Source organism: Serinus canaria, chromosome 2, assembly GCF_022539315.1.
Source record: "Serinus canaria isolate serCan28SL12 chromosome 2, serCan2020, whole genome shotgun sequence".
Classification (NCBI taxonomy): Eukaryota; Metazoa; Chordata; class Aves; order Passeriformes; family Fringillidae; genus Serinus; species Serinus canaria.
The window spans coordinates 117,046,190-117,065,307 of NC_066315.1; the positions used below are offsets into that span (position 1 = coordinate 117,046,190).

At 38.9% G+C, this 19,118-nt stretch overlaps 1 protein-coding gene across 4 annotated transcripts in view; it reads right to left on the reverse strand.

Annotated features, from left to right (window-relative positions):
• Window positions 1–18,703, reverse strand: part of PDE7A (phosphodiesterase 7A) — a 77,946-nt gene extending 59,243 nt beyond the window's left edge. Inside the window, exon 1 of one of the 4 annotated variants that reach the window (XM_030238808.2) lies at window positions 18,487–18,703. In XM_030238808.2, the coding sequence (XP_030094668.1) occupies window positions 18,487–18,624 (138 nt within the window). In that variant the 5' untranslated portion in view covers window positions 18,625–18,703. Of the gene's footprint in view, window positions 1–8,566; window positions 8,613–18,486 lie in introns of those variants that run through there. The other 3 variants (XM_030238815.2, XM_018910686.3, XM_018910673.3) reach the window with 3 other exon arrangements.
• Window positions 18,704–19,118: the final 415 nt, after the last annotated feature.

Here is a 19,118-nt window from a genome sequence, read left to right on the forward strand (position 1 = left end):
TGAAGCATAAGAAGCCCAATGAACAACTGAACAGAAAACCTCCTTGCTACACTATGGATAAGACTAAAAGTAGGAGAGAAAGCTTAACACCAACATTACTTATTTTTGTTTGCTCTTATGACAGAAAAAAATGGGGGGTAATGGAGGTCTGAACAAATCTTTGAGACAGAAATATAATTTTCAAGGAACCACATTCTGATTTACATCATTGTCAAAGCTGGGGAAGCCCACCTCTGACTTGTAGTGAGGCACAAGAACCTCTCCTGAAATATGAGGAGCAAGCATTCTGCAAAGCCAGAAGAGTAACTCATCTCTTCACAGAGGCTGGGAGAAGTGACTGAATTCCTACATCTCTAAATGTCACAGCATATGTATTCTAAGAAAGGGGAAGACAACAGACTTTTCTTTAGCTTATGACAACTAACTACTTGCAGGTCAGAGCTAAGCATCACCATTACCTGCTTAATCCAGAAGAAACCTGGGCTCCACTTCAGAGTCCACACAAAGGGATCCAGAAGTGAAGTCAGGCATACTCTTGCCTCCCTCAACAAGCAGACTCTTTTTTCACCTCTGACTGAGTTTACATTTAGGCATGTATATGCAACAGCACACCAGTTTGGGCAAAGTTTTTAAAAGTAACTATCTGATTTTCCTATATTTATCAATCTGAAGTGCCAGATATAGGAAAATCTTTCAGAGAGCAACTTGGCATCACGCTGAGCACATCAGCAAGTTCTGGGCACTGAGAGAATTTGATACTACAAAGTCTAGAACAGACTCTCAGCTTATGATTAAGGGAGCTGCCTCCATATATGTGCTAAATCTGTGCATGTCAAAGCCTGCTACATGTGTGCAGAAGGCTGCTCTGATTCCAAACCCCTCTCTCCAATAGCAGATACCAGGTGACTCATTTCCTTGACATGCGCATGCATGATCTCAATGTAGGTAAGAGACAATCAGGGCGACACCTGAGAGTGACAACAGTCCTGCTAATAATAACTTGGCATATTTGTTGTCAATACACATTTCTGAAAAGCGTATGGAGTGGGTTGGAGGACACACGGACAAACAGCTGGAAGGGAGGTAAGCCTGCTTTCTAGGCCACTTTTTTGAATCTGTGGTCAAAACTGACAGGCAAGCTACCAAAAAGTATTCGACACTAAAGTATGAAAAAATCACCAAATCAAGAGGAAAAAAAAACCCTAAAAAGTGCATAATGCCAAGCATTATACAGATTTGTATCTTGAGCTTTGGAAATAGCCAAGAACTGTAATACTTCTTAAAAGGCAAATCAATTCTGTAATTATTACCAGTGAAGTAACATCTGAATTATCATTTTATATCAATACATTACATGTATTGATATAAAATTATAATTCAGTACCTATAAAGACAGTTTAATCTTTAACAAAACTGATAAAACTATCTGCAGTATCTTGATATAGTTGCCATTTAAATCTACAAAACCCTACTCAAGTAGGACATCAATTTTTTTTTTCCTGTCACTCTCCTGTCTAGATTTTTGCAACAATCAACAGCCCACAGCTGAACTCATATGACACAATGAAGGCCTCCAAGACGTCAAGGCTGCCAGATTCTGAAGGTGTGTGATGACTTTACATTAGGCTCTTCATTGTGCTGGCAAAAGAACACTCTGTGTGCTGATGGAACTGACATCATTAATACCCACAAAAAGTTTTTCATTACAATACAGAAAAGATGTAGTCAGGCATTAACTAGCAAGGCTCTTTTCATCCCTCGGCCACCCTCGAAATGAAAACCCTCACAGTCTCTTAGGAATCTCCTATCAAGAGACTGCTTTCAGGAATAGCACCAAGCCATGCCAAAATACTATCAGAATAATATACTTGGTCATAATGGAATGGCTAAGATAAAAACCTATTTGAAAAAGCACAAAACATGTGAAAACATAATAATCACCCATTAATTTTATGACACAATATCTACCTAGGTTTGCAACTTAAAGGCATTAGACTTTCACCTTTTTCACAGAAACAGAAAAACACTAACAAAAGTTAATTGAGAATTTTATCTGTAGTGTTAAGGTATTGAAACCAAGTAAGCTTGAAATAAAAGCTAAAAAATGAGGGACTGGATAAAAACTATGACCTCCACTACTATGAATAAAAGCCTAGGAACAAAAAAAAGTAAATTCTAACAGCTGCAATTATGATGCTTCACCTATTGAATTTGAATGAAAGCAACAGGATACAAAAATATTTTTTATTTGCCATGATGCAAAAAGCATTTTTTAAATAAAATTATTTAAATCATTTTCATCTGCAAATATAATGAATTCATCATATTATGTAACAGGTATAAGGGTTAACTTCTAAGGAAAGTATTTAACTAGTTTATGTGACCTTCGAAACTCTGAGTAAAAAAAACATTCAAGTTGCAACTGGAGTTGTTACATTTGTCAGTCCAGATACAATTTCTGTAACACTGCTCTGTACACTTTCTCTGCATGGCCATACTTATATTCCAGACAACATCAACAGAGATAGTACTACCCATAAAATCAGTTACTTCACTTCTCCAAACAACAAGTAACAGACACCACTGAAAACTACTAGCCTAGAAGTTCACTTCAGAAAAAAAACTTTTTTTTTTTTCACTTACCTGCATACCCTGAAAACAGTTTTCAGAAAGAGACACAATACTGAAAACATCATGTAGGTCTCATCTGCCAGAAAAGACCTTAATCACCAGCTTATTTAGCTTCCATTCTTTCTGCTCAGTTTCTTACAACCACACTTTCCTTGCCTATACATGAGGTACCACAAATTCTTAAGTAACTGACATCATTTCCAAAAACAAATCACCTAGACGGCCGGACAAAGCTGATTAAAAAGATACAGTACATCCACACCAGCTTCATTTGAATGCGTGGGAGGAACCGACAGCCGAGCTAGCACATGTATGTAATGTGGTCACTGCAGATGTTCAGAGCTTTGAGCTGTCAGCTGGATTTGGAGATACGCATCACAAAGCAGACTGGCAATTTAAAGAAGAACCCTCCAGGTGGTGTTGTGTGGATTTTAACATGGTGAAACATCTTGAAAAACATGCTGGGATATCTACCATATAGAACAGGTTTTAAAAACCTCAATGACACATTCCACCATTGGCTAATTAGAATTAATTTGTGCCCCATAGCCTCAAGAGCTGCTCTTGGAATATCTAAAACTCCTTAATCATCTTTAAGAAGGCACCTTTTTGCTATAGTTTGATCCATGATTGTACAACAATTTAAAGTAGCAAATTTGAAAATTCTAAATTCCAAAATTTCTTAATTCCAAAACTTGTCCATCCTCATAATACCATGTTTTAACGCCTTTATTTCTTATTGAAGTGTGTGCCTTACAGAGAGAATGAATTAATAACCTCATCTGTCCCTTTACCACTGCCAACAGAAGTCAGAGGGCTGCACTTAGGCCACCTTTGTACCCTTACAATGAATCAAAGGACAACAGCAAAGAATGTACAGTTCTTCAACACCAGTACACAGGAACTCCTCTTCCAAGTATGTGAAACATCTACCCATGAAAATCCTCTTCCCCACCTCTATTTTTTTTCCTTTTAAATTACACAGTCAGCTATGCCTTTTGCCTGGCCTTCCTACTAGGTTTACACATCCAGGCTTTTTTTCTCCTTCGAACTGCTGTTGAAATATTTTACCTCAGTGTTTTTAATATCAAAAAGTATAGCTCACACTTCTACCACGTTTGCTTGCTCAATTCTAGTTGAATTGTGAAGTTAAAAAAAAAGACAAACCAACATTCTTAGACAAGAAAGCAGGAGATACTAAATTTATGTGCTTCGTCTCGTGAGTAAGAAGGACAGTTGGAGTTTACATACATGATGAAGACTCAGCATTACTGAGCACATATCTTACATGTCTGTCCACTAGCTAGTTTCATTCAAGCACTGCTTGAGTACCTTAAAAACAAGCAGCTTGGCAGTCCTTTCCTCAAAATGATTACTAATACATCACATAATAAGTTGATACTTTAATACTTGAAATATACTCAGGAAGGTGAACATTCATTGAAGATAAATGAAGTTGCTTACCATGGCAAGAGTATTTTTATGTCTATGAATTACTAAGAAAACATTTTGTTTTAAAACCAGAGATGTTTTCTAGTTTAAAACAGAAAAAGAAGACATCATGTTGCTGTCCATACCAAAAAACATCCCCAGTAATCAGAATAACCCATGATTGCTGCTGGAGTCTTAATAAGTCTTGGAGATACAGCATAAAAAAGCTATCATCAAAGACATGTCCTTCTCTAACAGAATAATTTTTCACAAATAAGCCTAAACACATTAATTTCATTCAGTGAAAAAGCAATACACTGCATTTAAAAGTGAAAGTAACACTAAAGAGGCCAGCACTAATGCCTATTGCAGTATCTGCCCCAGTAATTCTGTATTACTGGTTCTGGGCACCCCGTTTACATGCTCAGACCGCTGAGTATTTGCCTTCATTCACAACCCTTTTCCATCTCAAACAGCAACATGAAGGATTACAGACTAACCAGACCCTTCTTCTCTAAGCATGAGTCCCTCTCCCCCTCAAAAGCATAGGAGCAGAACTCCCAATTTCTATGGTAGGCAAAACAGCCTATAGGAGAGCCATTACGACAAGGAAAGGGAACTTATGGAAGAGGAAAGATTCCAAAAACATCTAAGTGAAAGGATGCACTTCTGTGTGCCTGTGTAGCTGAGGTTGGAACAGAGATGCTGAAGGAGACGGACACTTCATCAGTGCCTTTCAACCAGATCACACAGGACATGAGAGGTCACTGCTTTTAGGGCAGAGAAAACCAAGTCCCTTATCTCACCTACAATCTTTGTTTTTCAGCCAGAGAGCAGAGGTCTAAAAGTATTTTGACTTCTACTTTTACTGCAGTATTATTTTTCATAACAGTACTGAGAAAGATTTAAAATGCAGACAACCCATCCACATTTTAGCCAAGTAAGTGTATCTAGCTAGTTCAGAGATGCAAACTGAAAAAAAAGAAAAATTAGATACATAAAGTTTAGATCTGCATCCTAGAAAACTAAAGAAAATAATCACTTCACTAATTATTTATTTTAACAACACAACCATTTCACCTGCCTAGCAAACTGCAAATCTACCACCTTTGTTTAACCCAAACATTACATTATTGAATGCAACAAGGAATTTTCACTAATATGTTTCATTTTCCTGAAACAGAAAATGCAGGACCATGGACTCACAAAACAGTAAAAGCCTGCAGGATGCCTGGGATTGAATATTAAAAAAAAAAAAAAAAAAAAAAAAAAGGTGGTATTGAGAAAGTACTGCCAGGTCAAGGATGAAACTTGACTTAGAATTATTTCAGTTTGTTATGGGTCTAATTAACCCATATCAGAAGCTTCCTCTAGATATCATTGCCCTGGTGCTTTTATCAAACCCTTTCCAATTGCTAATCTGTGGACTAAGGACAAAATCACATTTCCAGAGTCTCCCTTTGTAAGCTATTTCAGGCCTGTACTCCCTACTGGTTGATTTTGATGTTGAGACAGCAGCCAAAGGAAGAGTATGGTTTCAGAAAAAAAATACAGAAAATAGAAATTGTAAATAAAGTCTCCATCTGAACTTTCAGTAGAACGAGGCCCACTTCCAAAACCAGGATTCTCTCCCTTTCCCTGCACCCTTGCTTTTTCAAGTCACTTCAACCCTAAGTAAAAACTACTTCTCTTTCCAAATTACTAAGCACTTTAACAACCACACTCTGAAAGATCCTGTCACTCCATAGTTAAGAGTACAATTCTCACACCTGCACCCACCCAAAGTCAGCCTGCCATCCAGAAGCAGGACTGCTGAAGCTGCTGGTGAATTATGTGCTAGGCACACCTAAAATATGGCCCCTTTATCCCAGCTCCATGCAGTCAGCAGTCCTGCATTTGGTGGAATTCGAGACAAGGCAGCAGCACAGGGGGCCCAAGCTGGAGGCAGAGATAATGACAGCACCTATGAGAAAACACATGGACCAGACACATATGAAGCTGTTCACATCCTTGTGAGGACCCATGAGAGGCATAAAAGACCTCTGGAACAGAAGAGTAAAATCTGTCACTCTGCACTGAAAGTGCTAGAGGCTACTATATGGTTTCAACACAGATGAAAAAATTAATACAGAGGCTGAGAAGAAACAACTGAGCAGCAAGCTCAATGTTGGAAACTGTAACTCAGCAACTACTGCCTCACTGGAGGCCTCTATTGTGTAGGCGCTGCCATACTCTGCACACAATCTTTTCTTTCTCATTCCCTGCAGAGAATTAGTGGCACAGCCCATACCCACATGCAAAGAATATCAGGTCACAAGAAGCAGGGATGAAAGCATACACCACTATTACATGACAACACATAAACACCTAGGTGTCCATGGAAGATTTAAGAGCTCACAGCTTTCTCTTACTGACAAGAGCCACTTCCTTCTGTTTCCTAAAGCACTGATCAGTGGAAGCCCTAAAGAGCAGAAACCTGCTTAAAACCTTTTTACATATTACTCTAACAAATAATCTATACATTCACAATATGTCCACCTTCTTTATTTACCAAATATTTCCACTGGCACTTTTAGAGTGAAGTGAAGCACCAGGCCTCATAAAGACACCTAAAACTTTCACAGAAGGTTTTTGAGAGGCTGTATCTGGGCTTAAGCCAACATGTATCAACACAAAGAAAGCAATGCTGCAAAGCAGGCAGCAGAGGGAAGAAGATACAATGGATAAAACAAATGTGGATCAATGCGTGCATTCAACAAAACCACATTGTTTTCACAACAATCTCATGACAGGGTAATATTCTGCTGTCACGCACATCACGCAATTATCTGATCTTCACCTTCTCCCAAGAGGAACAAAGCCCAAAAGGCACTGGTGGCACATCTCTCATAATGGCCTTTGTTAATCCTTAGTCTTTGCTCTCACAAGTACTACAAAGGAGATTTCAAGCATAACCTTCATGAGGTATCTTCTACAGCAAAGATGAAGAGTTACTAAGAGAGGACAGCCATGCACATCACCTTTTCCATCCTCAAGTTTTACTTCAGCTGAGAGCCATTATCTGTTACTGATCCATTCTCTCCTTAAATGCCAGAATGCATGAAATAGAACCCAATACATTTACTGCTGCAGCTTCTTCTCTTCTATCACGATCCAGCAAACTTATCAGCAGTACGGCCTATTTTATCTTCTGTATGTTGACAGTTCCCAGGAATGCTCTCCTGGTTCTACTCTAGGCAGACAGCATGTGGCATCCCAACTTGCTCAAGGCACTGCTCCTAGGCGAGGGGTTGAGTTCCCCACAGACCTCTAATGAACCCACACACAAATACCTCCACAGGACTGGATGCACTTCAGGACACGATTCAAAATAATTCTGCCAATCAACATAATCAGCATACTATGATCTCTACTAAATTCAGAAAAATGGATGGCTGAACAACTGTGCACACATGTACAGTCAATCCAGATTTGTTTGACTTGGCAACATAAAGGATAGCTATTATGGTATGACTGTCCTTGGCCTGAGACATGCCTCAGGGCAAGCTCTAGAAAGTTTGAGAGATATCTAACAACATCTAACCTGGAACCTGGAAAACCAAAAGGACTAAGAAGAATCCCAACAGTTACCTGACATCATCCTGAAACACTCCCAACCGTAAAACCAATGTGTCATTCTGACCAAAAGCTTCTAAAACCTCACTATAACTGATAAAGGCTAGCAATCTAATAAGCAAAAATTTCTTACTTAAAAAGATCAACTGAGAGCAACAAATATTACCAAAATTGTTAGCTTTAGGATATTATTTTGTCTTGTGACATGATTGAGACAGGACAACACGGAAGCAAATGCTACAATGAGTACTGTTTTTTACACTTTTCTGAATCTACACAGCACCCACCATATCCTTATTTGGTTACCACATTTTCATATATATCTATATATTTATTTTCATATGAATATAGTTATATATATACACACTCACTCCCACATACAAACATACACTAGCAAGCCTTTTATGTATGCTAAACAATTCTCCAAAAACAAATGACAGGATTGAGTGCCGTGTTCTCACACACTTAATTTATAAACTGTAGCGACCATAGCTACTTTTCATTAAAAATATGCAGAGAGGAAAGACACTTTCAGTTTCACAGGAAAACGACCTTTCATTTGTACATTATTTCTAGATCACTACTTATACAGACAAGAAAACAAAAAAATTTCATATTTTGAAGTGAAACAACCCAAATTTTGAAATTGGATGTTTTATAGGGAAAAAAAGCCCCACAGATTCTTTTGACTTAATGTACTTAATCAAGCATTTGTTCAAAAGTTAGCAAGAATCCTTTTAAAATGTTTTATCGAGCCAAGTGTAATACCTGAAACACACAGAACCATGGGCTCACCTAATAAAGATGAATTTACACATTTTGAAGTCATGTGAATAATAATATATAAAAGACACAGAGTGCACAATGCATCTTTGGAAATACTAAATACCTGAATACAGTGCATTACTTAATTTGAATAACATCACGGAATTCATCAGCCCACTCTTGTTTGCCAAGAAAGTGAAACAATTCCACACAGTTCAGCTGTTCTGGACATTCCTCCAACTGCAATGGAAACAACTTGAGTCAGTGCTGCCACACATGCTGGGTGGCCTCTGCCCGCACATCCCTGCTCCTTCCCCTGCGCCAACACTCCTCAGATCCTGCAAGAAAACCAGGGAGAGACAAATGAGCAGAAAATTACTGCTACAAAAATTAAAGGGCTTTCTGCTGTTGCAGCTCAGCAAACCAGCTTTCCACAGGGTCAGAGGAGTGCAACTGTCAGCACTAGAGCAGGAGTAAAGATAGGCAGCTTAAAGCAATTACTGTGCAAGCAATACTGCCTACAATTAACACCAAAAGCACCTTGGAACTATGACTGCAGACATTAAATAAAACTCATACCTGAAAAAGAATTTCCATTTAAAATAATATTAGTAATAAAAACTATGGCTCCTGTCAACAATAATCATCCACCACAAAGCCTCTCCAAGCACCAAGCACAGCATTACAACGTGTCAAGGCAGAATTAAAAAACTGCCCTTCTCTTTCTCATGACACATTAAACACGAAAATCATTGTAACTTTTACAATCTTAATTTCAGGAGTGTCAAAAATAAAAACCTTCTGTAACATGTATTATTACACTGAGAAATGAGCTCAAGATATATTTTCTAGCCTTACTGACCTTTCTTTTCTCCCACCTTAACCAGACCCTTTGTCACCCATGCTCAGCTTTAGAGAAAAATTTGATCTCCTGACTCACAAATTGCTTCCAACACAATCATATTTTTCAGCATATAGCTTCTTTCCCATGTCCTCATAAAAATACAACAATATTAAGAATTATGAGAAATGTCTTAAACTTCATTAGTCTTAACTGTCTTTCCTATTTATTCAGCCAATCATGAATAATAGCTCCTTGTCTAATCCTCTCAAATCATCTTTGCTAAAAAGCTCATGAAAATGGATTAGCCTTGTAGTGCACAGCTGATTATTTCACTTACAGTCTATTGTATCAAAAGGTGATAGGTGGAGAATTTTAACCAAAATACTTTAATTAAAACAAACAAACAAAAAAATCCCTTCAGGCCTGAACTTAAGATGGAAGGACATGGCAAAAACAAGATCACAATATCACAAGGAAAAGAAAAAATATAAGGTAACCATAGCTTCAACCATTCAACACCCTTATGGAGATGAAGCCTTTCTCCTCCTTAAAAGAACCTGAAAGTCAATACAAATCACGAAGTACAAATCCAACACAAAACTTCAGGAATTTAGTTCCTGCAATTTGCTAGGTTTGATTTCTAGTCTTCACTTATGGTAGGTTGCAAAACTCCTGCAAACTCTGAAGTGACAAAGATATAAGCAGAAGGACTAGATGCAGAGGACAACCACGATCCTTTTTGAAAGGAGAAGGAAAAAATATTAAGGGGATAACAAATTTTTTAGCATTTGGGACATTATGAGCTTCTCGAGGTTAAAAACTCAAGAATATTTTTTTGTTTTAATTCAGACAATAAAGTTTTACCATTTTGTCTGCCAGTCTGTGAGCTAAATACTGTTTTATCTGGACAAAAATATAACCAGTTTATTTTGTCCAAAAGAAAACAAGCTAGGACAAGCTTATTAAATATATTGTTTGAATTACTTGGAAAGTGCAGAAATTCCTATTATCACAATGTTACAAGAAATGTAGTTCAGACTTCACAACAGAAGAAGCAGAACAATGGCAAAACTCCATAACAAATGTACAGTCTAGATCTCATAACAAGCAAGGGCATCAAAAAATCTGACCTTTACTATCCATACATAGACATTTATTATTTATCAGTTTCACATTATCTTTGCAGCTATAAAAATCTACAGATTTTTTTTTTTTTTTTGCTCAATACCTGAAAAAGCTCAATTATTGCAGCTGAAGTCTAAAATTCCACAGGTAATAATCAAGGAAATTAAAGTGTTACAGGCATTTTGAAAACTGGTTACAGGACTTCACCATTGCAAAAGAGAAGACAAGGCACTACTGATAAGACACACACCCCTGCCACACATACACATTTCAAGAGATTATTGTGGCACATGAACTTTACTGGAAAGTTTAAGAAAATGGAAGTACAAGTTTATGCCTGACTAAACATGAAACCTCCTCCTCTGCATGTGATCAACTGCAGCATCAATACATGGGGTGTATTAGCTACAAACACAAAGCAAGAAGCAACACAGGCCAGTGCTGCTCCTGCCAAGACAGCGACAGTTCCTCCACTACCAGAGTATTCTATTCAAAGTATTTTTTGACAGAGTGTTAACTTTTTCTGATCTAGATATAACTGAGTCCCCCGGGGAAGTTACTTGCTTGCCATCATCCCAACACTGCATGTACCTCCATTCTTAGAACAACGAGGAACCACCTCAAATCAGACAGAAATTTCACACGAAGTTTCTAAATCCTTTCTGTTCCAAGGCTAATCCACCTACTGAAGTCTCAGAGTTCCCATTGTGATTTTTTCCTTCACAGACTTGGAATAGGTTTCTGTATATTTTCCTTTGATTTTCTTTACCCTGTGAGACAGAATTGACCCCTTGCCCTAAAGGGGGCAACAGGCTGTATTTCACATGTATTAAATATCCAGTGTTATTAGTCATAGTAGCCTCCAGCTGTCTGTCATGGGGGGAGAAACAGGAAAAAAATCCCTGTGACTGGTAAAGGAAACAATGTCTCTCTTTCCACATATCTCATCTGGCAGATAGGAGAGGAAGAAATAGTAAAATATTCTACTAATACAAACCTTTCTTTATTGCTCTCATTGCTGCATACTCCTTCTGATGCTCACACAGGCAGTGAAGAAAGGCCGGCTGCAAACCTTGGCTCCTTCACAACTTCAGCTACAAGCTGAGAAAAGAATTCACCTTCTACCTTGTGATAAAAAGCAGACTCCAGGAATCTCTAATTATAATTATTGTGGGAGTGTGGTCAGGAAGATAATAAATCAGATTGCCATATCAAAGGTGTACAAAGAGGAGGGAAGTGGGAGGAAAACAGGAGTCAGGCTGCTGTAACAGAAGTAAAAAATTCTCAGGGTATGGAAGGGAGGAGGGCAGGGAAGGCAAGATAACAGCCACAAATTTATTTTCAACTAGAAAGAAAACAAAATATTTGGCTACAAATTCCTTACAATACAGCCAGGACGCAAACATACAAATAAACAACACTCCAACTAACCCCTAAATCTAGTTTCCCATAACTGCATTTTTATAACAAGACATTTTTTCTTTGGCAGGCTGCCTTGTTGGATTACACAGGGTGGTTATTTACACTGCAGTTACTTGTTAATGACATAATCAGAACAAACTGAAGAAAAATTCAAATTCAATGAAACTCAAACTCTTTCAAGGTTTCCAGTGAGGATTTTGTGCATAACTCCAAACTAGAACTTGAGAAGTCTGTGTTCAATTCCTGGTCCCAGACACATGCTTCTTGTGAGACCTTACATGCATGTGCATGTCCACACCATCTATTTGTGCTTGCTTATATAAAAGACCTTTTTCAAGCAGAACTGAACATTTCATTCAGCTATGAATGCACAGAAATGATGATTTACACTAAATGCTTTATGTAATATGACTACCAAGATTAAGATTCCAATTTTTTGACTGTCCATTTTCACACCTTCATTTACAAAGAAAAGACATTCTAACAGAACACACTACATTCCTTCAATCATAAGATACATGAATTTGTATCTTAGACATATAACTGTATATATTCACATGAGGAAAATACTGACACGTGTTAATAAATATTTACACAGTAAAGGACAACCAAACTACTCTGGTTCCACATTTCTGGGAGGCGAAAAAAAAAAAAAAAAGGCAAACCATCAAACTAACTTGAGCTGTCAAATTACTCATTATTCCCATGCAGGTGCAGTGAATAAAAGCAAATAGAACAGGTTTACTCCAATCCAAAAGTGCTTCACATATGTGAGCCACAACCTGGCATGACTTGGAAATGCATTCATGAATCTGAGATCTTCAATGCAAGAAAATTACTGAGTTAGTGTAGAAATCTACAATTTTAGCAGAAAACCAGTGAAAAGTTGCAGATACCAAGTAATGAGAGAAACACAAGAAAACAAGAAGCCAATGATCACTGACATGATAGAGAACTGTTCTAACAAACCACCATTCTATTACCAGAGTTTTTTTTCCACTGTAGACTTTTCAAAAACAGATGAATCAAAGAAATTCACAAAGATTCACAATGTAGATGTCCTCAGCATTGCTTTTCACATGCCAAAACTGTAGAACAGATGTGTCCGAAAAATTACATTATTTTATGATTTATTATTAACTCAAAACTGAGCTTATTGACTCAGAATTGACTGAGTTTGGACACTGTTGCTTATCTCAAGCAACCTAGAAAAACACACTTACCTAGCAAATAGGGATTTTTTTCAGGAAAGCTGCTGAAACAGACATCCCACAGAATACACTCTGAATTCCAACAACCTGTATTTGCCTGCTATTACTATATAATTAATTCATATAAAATATTCATATACTAATGCTGACTTCTTGTAAAATTGCTTTATGGTTAAAATTCAATATTTCCCAACTTGGGCACATAGCTATAATCTCTCTTTTCAAATCAATTTCTCTTTAAAGATAGCATCTAAAAATTGAGGCTCATACAAAGCACAAAACATACTATTACACAATCTGGACAAAGAAGAATTGAATTCTGGTGATTTAAGACAATCTAAATAATGGGGACTTTAAACTATTATTCTGTTTAGATCTTACATAGACAATTATAGGCCATGAAAGAAGCTGCTATGACCTTTTTGCTGAATGAAGTACCAATGTTGCTTTAGACCAGAACATATGAAAAAGTTAATTGGTCATAAAACTCAGGGCATTTTAAAAATGAGCTGCAACATAAAATTACTGTAGTGTACGAAAGCCTCAATCAGAACTCGTCTGTGCTGTGTGTAGAGTCAGCGTCAGTCTCTCCCTCTCATATGAATAGATGCAATCTCAGCAACCAGACACAATAAATACAAGATGAAGGGAATGGCAAGCAGAGCAGCAACACAGAATTAATTCCAGAGGCTAGGAATCACAACACGAAAATTATTTCATTATTTTAACTCGTTAATTATTCATGCAGTAGAGATACAGGAAATGGCAGGAGAAATCTAATGAAAGAGCCAGCAATTGAGAAGCACTGATGAAGAGGATTAGAAAGATACAGAAAAAAAGTTATGAAAAATGGTGGATGAGAAAAGAAAGGGATTTAGGGCAAGGTTTCATATTCAGCAGTAGGGCCAATGTAAGGCATTCCTTCTGCTGCTCCACTGCTCGCTACTCCTAGTCTAGCATCGTGGTGTGCTGCTTCCTCCTTACTAACAGTCACAATCATTTATGAAACTGTACTATGAGACAGCCATGGCTGAAAAATAACCTGATTTAAAAAAAAAAAAAAAAAAAAAAGAAGTTGACACAACTAAGAGGAAGATGCAGGAGTGGAAATGAGCAGCTGCAAGGGGCAAGGGAAAAATAGGTCATGCCAACACTTCTTTCAGCAAAAAGGTGAAACCACGGGATTAAAGACCAATGTCTATGTCCAGACCATATAAATACATCTCTCAACTCCATCTTTTAACTTACCATGCTACGTGCAGAACAAAACATGTTTGGATCACATCAGGTGACAGTGACAAGAAGAAATACACTGGAAAAGGTGACCTAAGCACTTTGCTAATGCTGGGAAAGACAAAGGATACGTCTTTCACTAAAGAATCAACCAATGCAGTGTACTTCCAGTTGCTCTGAGTGACTTCATCCCCCAAGTCAAATTCAGGATTGCATATGCGTGATCTACAATCTCTTGTTCAGGTATGAGAGTCACCAAGTCGGACACTACATTGCTTACATGCATGAAATGGAGATACAAAGAAAAAGGGTCATGAAGCGGGCTACTGAATATCAGGCAGCAGGACGTGGTACTGCCTGGTACACAGCAGTACTTGGTACTTCAGGTGGAGACAGTGCCTACATTTCTGAGATTCAAATGAAGTCTTCTATTATTTGCTCCATTACCTCTTCATACAATTTCATCATTAGGAGACATCTTTCTTTATCATCATCAATTTCAATCATTTAAAGACAGAAAGGCTAAAGCTAGATCTTTACTTCTATTTAGATACTGCTACTAGATACCATTGATGCCATTTTTGGAGGAACTGAAGAGACTGCAGAACCAGTTACAAAGTATAGGGATGGAAATGAGTCAAAAATAGCAGGTTAGGCCAAAGTTTTCTCACTCATTTGTGATATGTTTATGTCAATTCAACATGGGGTGAGGGGGAGTGCAATGCAGGACAACCTAGAAGTAGCTTGCAGCTACATTTGCAAAGTGGTTTTCATGAGAAACCCTTATTCATAAAAACGCAGACTAAGAATTTTCACACTAAGTACAATTCTAGAAACTTTTTTACTGCTATTAACAACCCAAGTTAAAATCTAGATGAGGCAATAAATCAAAAATTGTTCTCTGAAAGCTCAGCTTTAATTTGAAAAACATAATTTTGTAATATATGAAATGAACACCCTGAATGTATGATCCAAGGTACTAGTTAACATCCACCTGATCTCACAGTAAACCGAAATTCACATCTCATCAATGTGAAATGTCCTTGTGATTTCAGCACTTACACATTCAAATGCCCTTAAAAACAGCTTTTAACATTAATACTTAAAATTATTTCATATTTAAAGATGATTATTAACTGAAACATTAGTATGTACCCATACAACAGCAGCTTTTCACCTGACTGGACTTAAACAATAAATATCACAAATAAGCTCTACATGTTACCTTTATCATTTTTATTGTAAAGACTTTGAAATTGACAAAAATTAGGACTATAGGGAAATAATTCATACATAAAAGAAAACTACAAGGAAAAAGGAATAAGCCTTTCTCTGCATTTACTGCATACAATAAAAGGTGCAAATCACCACAAAGAAGACTTCCAGTATTAAGAAAGAATTCTTTTATGACAAAATCAGTTAAGCAGTATTAAGAACAGTTGACTAGTGAGATTGAGAAATTTCTATTATTTAAAGCTTTTTTGACTTTCAAAAAGCCTAGTGGTACTATCTCTTCCTTTAAATCAGTTCTGACAAACTTCAATAAGCCTGTTTTATTCAAAGTGATGGCAGGAAGCTACCAAGTTTCCTGCTTGTGTTAGTTTTGTGCTGTTTTAGTGAACTGAATGAGCAAACACTTGACAAGCATCAGAGATGGCAGAGAGGAAGCAGTAATAACACGTGCCCAATGTCAGGGCTTTTAACCTTCAGCAATAATGAGTTATGTCAACTCACTGCATCTCATAAGACTATATCTTAAAAAATAGATTAAGCAAACAGATTAGACAAACATCTGCCAATAATGCTGCAAGTACAAATTATCCTTCCTAGGGCTGAGAGGAGTAGACCAGAATCCTCGAGGTCATTTCCAGCACCACTTTATAAAGCAACATATATTTTGAATTTTGAAAACGTTTTGAACCCATGCAGAGAAACTTCAACTGAAATTCTACTTAATAAATTAAGAGATAAATATTTGCCTGCTTAGGACTGTCCAATTAAATGCTACATCTACTGTAGTGTGCATTTATCTCATGTATGTTTCCTAGATAAAATACCTTCTTGCTGGAAGGATAAGCCTAAAACATCTTATGACTCAATCATGTCAAGTAACTTTTAATCTGTAAGTGGGAATGTAATTTTCAAGGCCTTACATTTTTCAAGAAAATCTGCTAAATGCTATTAGTTGTAAAATGCTGGCTGTACATACTGGCTCCTTGGGTACATATCTCCAGTGTTACTCCTATTGCTCAAAGCTAGCTGGAGAAGGAGACTGAAAATTACAAACTGCTAAGGGTTCAGCTCTCTTTGGACAGGAATGAAACTGGAATGCCTTACAAAAGACTTGTAAGGTGAAGCTACATTCAGAAGTCACACAGAATCACTAATCTCACTAGTGACGCTTCTTAATCCATCATTTACACCAACCTGTAATTGCAGGTCTGCTAGACCTATTCACATCCTATTGTTTGCAGGAGACTTCAAGGAAAGAGGAAAAAAATGTAAAGCTAATCAGATGTCGGATAACAGCAAAGGCTTACTCACTTGAATATCCGAATTCCTTATTATTAATGCATAAGTTTGGTTACTTGCTAGTTTATGCAGACAAAATACTACTTGGTTAAGCACATATAGTTTCCCTTTTTACAGATTATTCAAGTACCTCTTCTTGGAGCGTCATACTAGCCAGAAAATGAGCAATCCATTGAGAAGCTTGAAAGTTAGAGAAAAAGCACTTTAAATGTCAATACCAGATGTAATTTGGAAAGCTTGTGTACACTTCATGCATCACCTGTTCTGGAGACCACACAGAAAGAAATACAATGTATCACCTTGACCATTTTGCCTATTCCTTTTCAGAAAACCAGGAATGCTTCAAACAAGGGAGACTCTTATCCCCACAGAACAAAATGTGCTATATTAAGTTGGACTTTCAAGACGACTTATACATATGGAAAAGCCACCACCACCAAGTACAGCTCAGAACAAGTAGTACTAATGGAAAAGATCCTAACCCAGTTGCTATAAAATTAAATTTGCCATAAAAATTAATTTTGCCATGGAAAATCAATTTGCCGTAAAACCAAAGTTTTTTGGCAATTATTACATTTATATGAGGGAAGGAAGCATTGCCAACATATGTTCATCTTCATCTGCTTGCTAATAATTGTTTCCACATGCATTCAAGTTCCTGGTCATTAACACAGTATTTTGTTGATTTTTCCTGTCCAAACATACATGTGCATAATGCTCTCACACACACACAGAGCTCCACTGCTATGAAACAGGGGAAGAAGCCAAAAGCGACTGGCAGCTCTGTACTTTCTACAAAGGCGTATGTGTAGCACAGCAAATCTTGAAAAAAAAAAAAGTAAAATAACTTAATAAAATACACCAAAAACATACAGAACAAAAAACTACCATTATACATGCAAAGACAACATCTTTTGTAAGGACAACATACTTCACAGCACTTAAACAGACCTTTCAATCTCGACATAGGAAATCCCTCGAAGCCAAAACGGGCTGACTCCACCAAAACATATGCTTTCCACCATAATTCCAGATTTTCTCCAGAGACTTCCGCCAGAATATAATTTTATCACTGGGTGCTGGGAAACCATACTAACGCACATCCAGAAATTTAGGGCAGTGATCACAAGAAAAACCTGCCTTTTGTCTTGAGAGTTATAATGACCTTTTTCACAGTATTTCCAACACGACCAGATGAAACAAAACTCAGTACAGTTCACATTGTGACTGATGTAATATGGGCTGGGAGCAATACCGTGGAAACGAAAAAGCCAAGGATCTTTGTCTCCTAGACAAATTGCCAAGCCTCAATAGTTGGAGAGAGAAAAAGCAGAGCATCCCAAATAAAACACTGCAGTGCATGTTCACCATTTCAGTAAAGTCGCTGCAGTTTTTGGCAACCCCATAGGAAATTTGGACCCTTTAAAGAAAGCCCAAGCTAATAAAAGAGCTAAAAAACAGTCCTAGCTTTAAAATTATAGGATAAAAAAAATAACGCAGTGGCTGTAGAAATAAAAATAAACCCCACGGAACTCACCGTTCGCATCGCAAGCGATGCTAAATAGATAACCTCGGCAATAACTAGTCATAAAAATATTAAATGCTGCATCTTCTCGCCACCGCGCCGGAATTCGGGGGCAGGCGGACAAGGGCGGCGGGCCCAGCGGCAGTGCCTACCTGCGAGAGCTGCCGGGGGTTGGGGCAGCCGAAGAGCGCGGAGCTGGAGCTGAAGCTGATGGCCCCTCTGCGGCTGAGGACGTGCTGCGGCACCGGCCTGTCCAGCGGCAGCACGGGCAGCTGGTAACATACTTCCATTGACGAAGCCTCCGTGCGCCGGCCCGCCGCGGGGCAGCGGCCTCGCCCGCCGCACCTGCCCGCGCAGGGCTCGCCGCAGCGGGGAAGGACGGGCGGCGAAGCCCCGCGGGGGCCCGGCGCCTTCTCGCCGCCCCCGCGCCCCCCGGGGGGCCGGGCCGGGCCGCGCCGGGCCCCGCGCCTTTGTGCTTCGCCGCCGCCGAAGCCCGGCGGGAGCCGCCGGCGGGAACGAGGGGGAGGCGGCGGAGCGGGACGGCTCTGTCAGCGCCCGGGGCGGCGAGTCCCGGCCCGCAGCCCGCGGCCGCCGCCGCTCCCTCCCTCGGGCGCGCTGCCGCCGGCGGGAGCCGCTGTCAGCCCCGCTGCCCGGCGCCGCGCATGGAGGGCCGGGGACCGCGCTGGGGGAGACACGCGCCGCACTCGCCCCTATTGTCCGGCACAGCCGGGAGCGGGAGGAGGAGGAGGAGGCGCCGCTCTGCCGAGGGGAAGGGGCCGGGCCG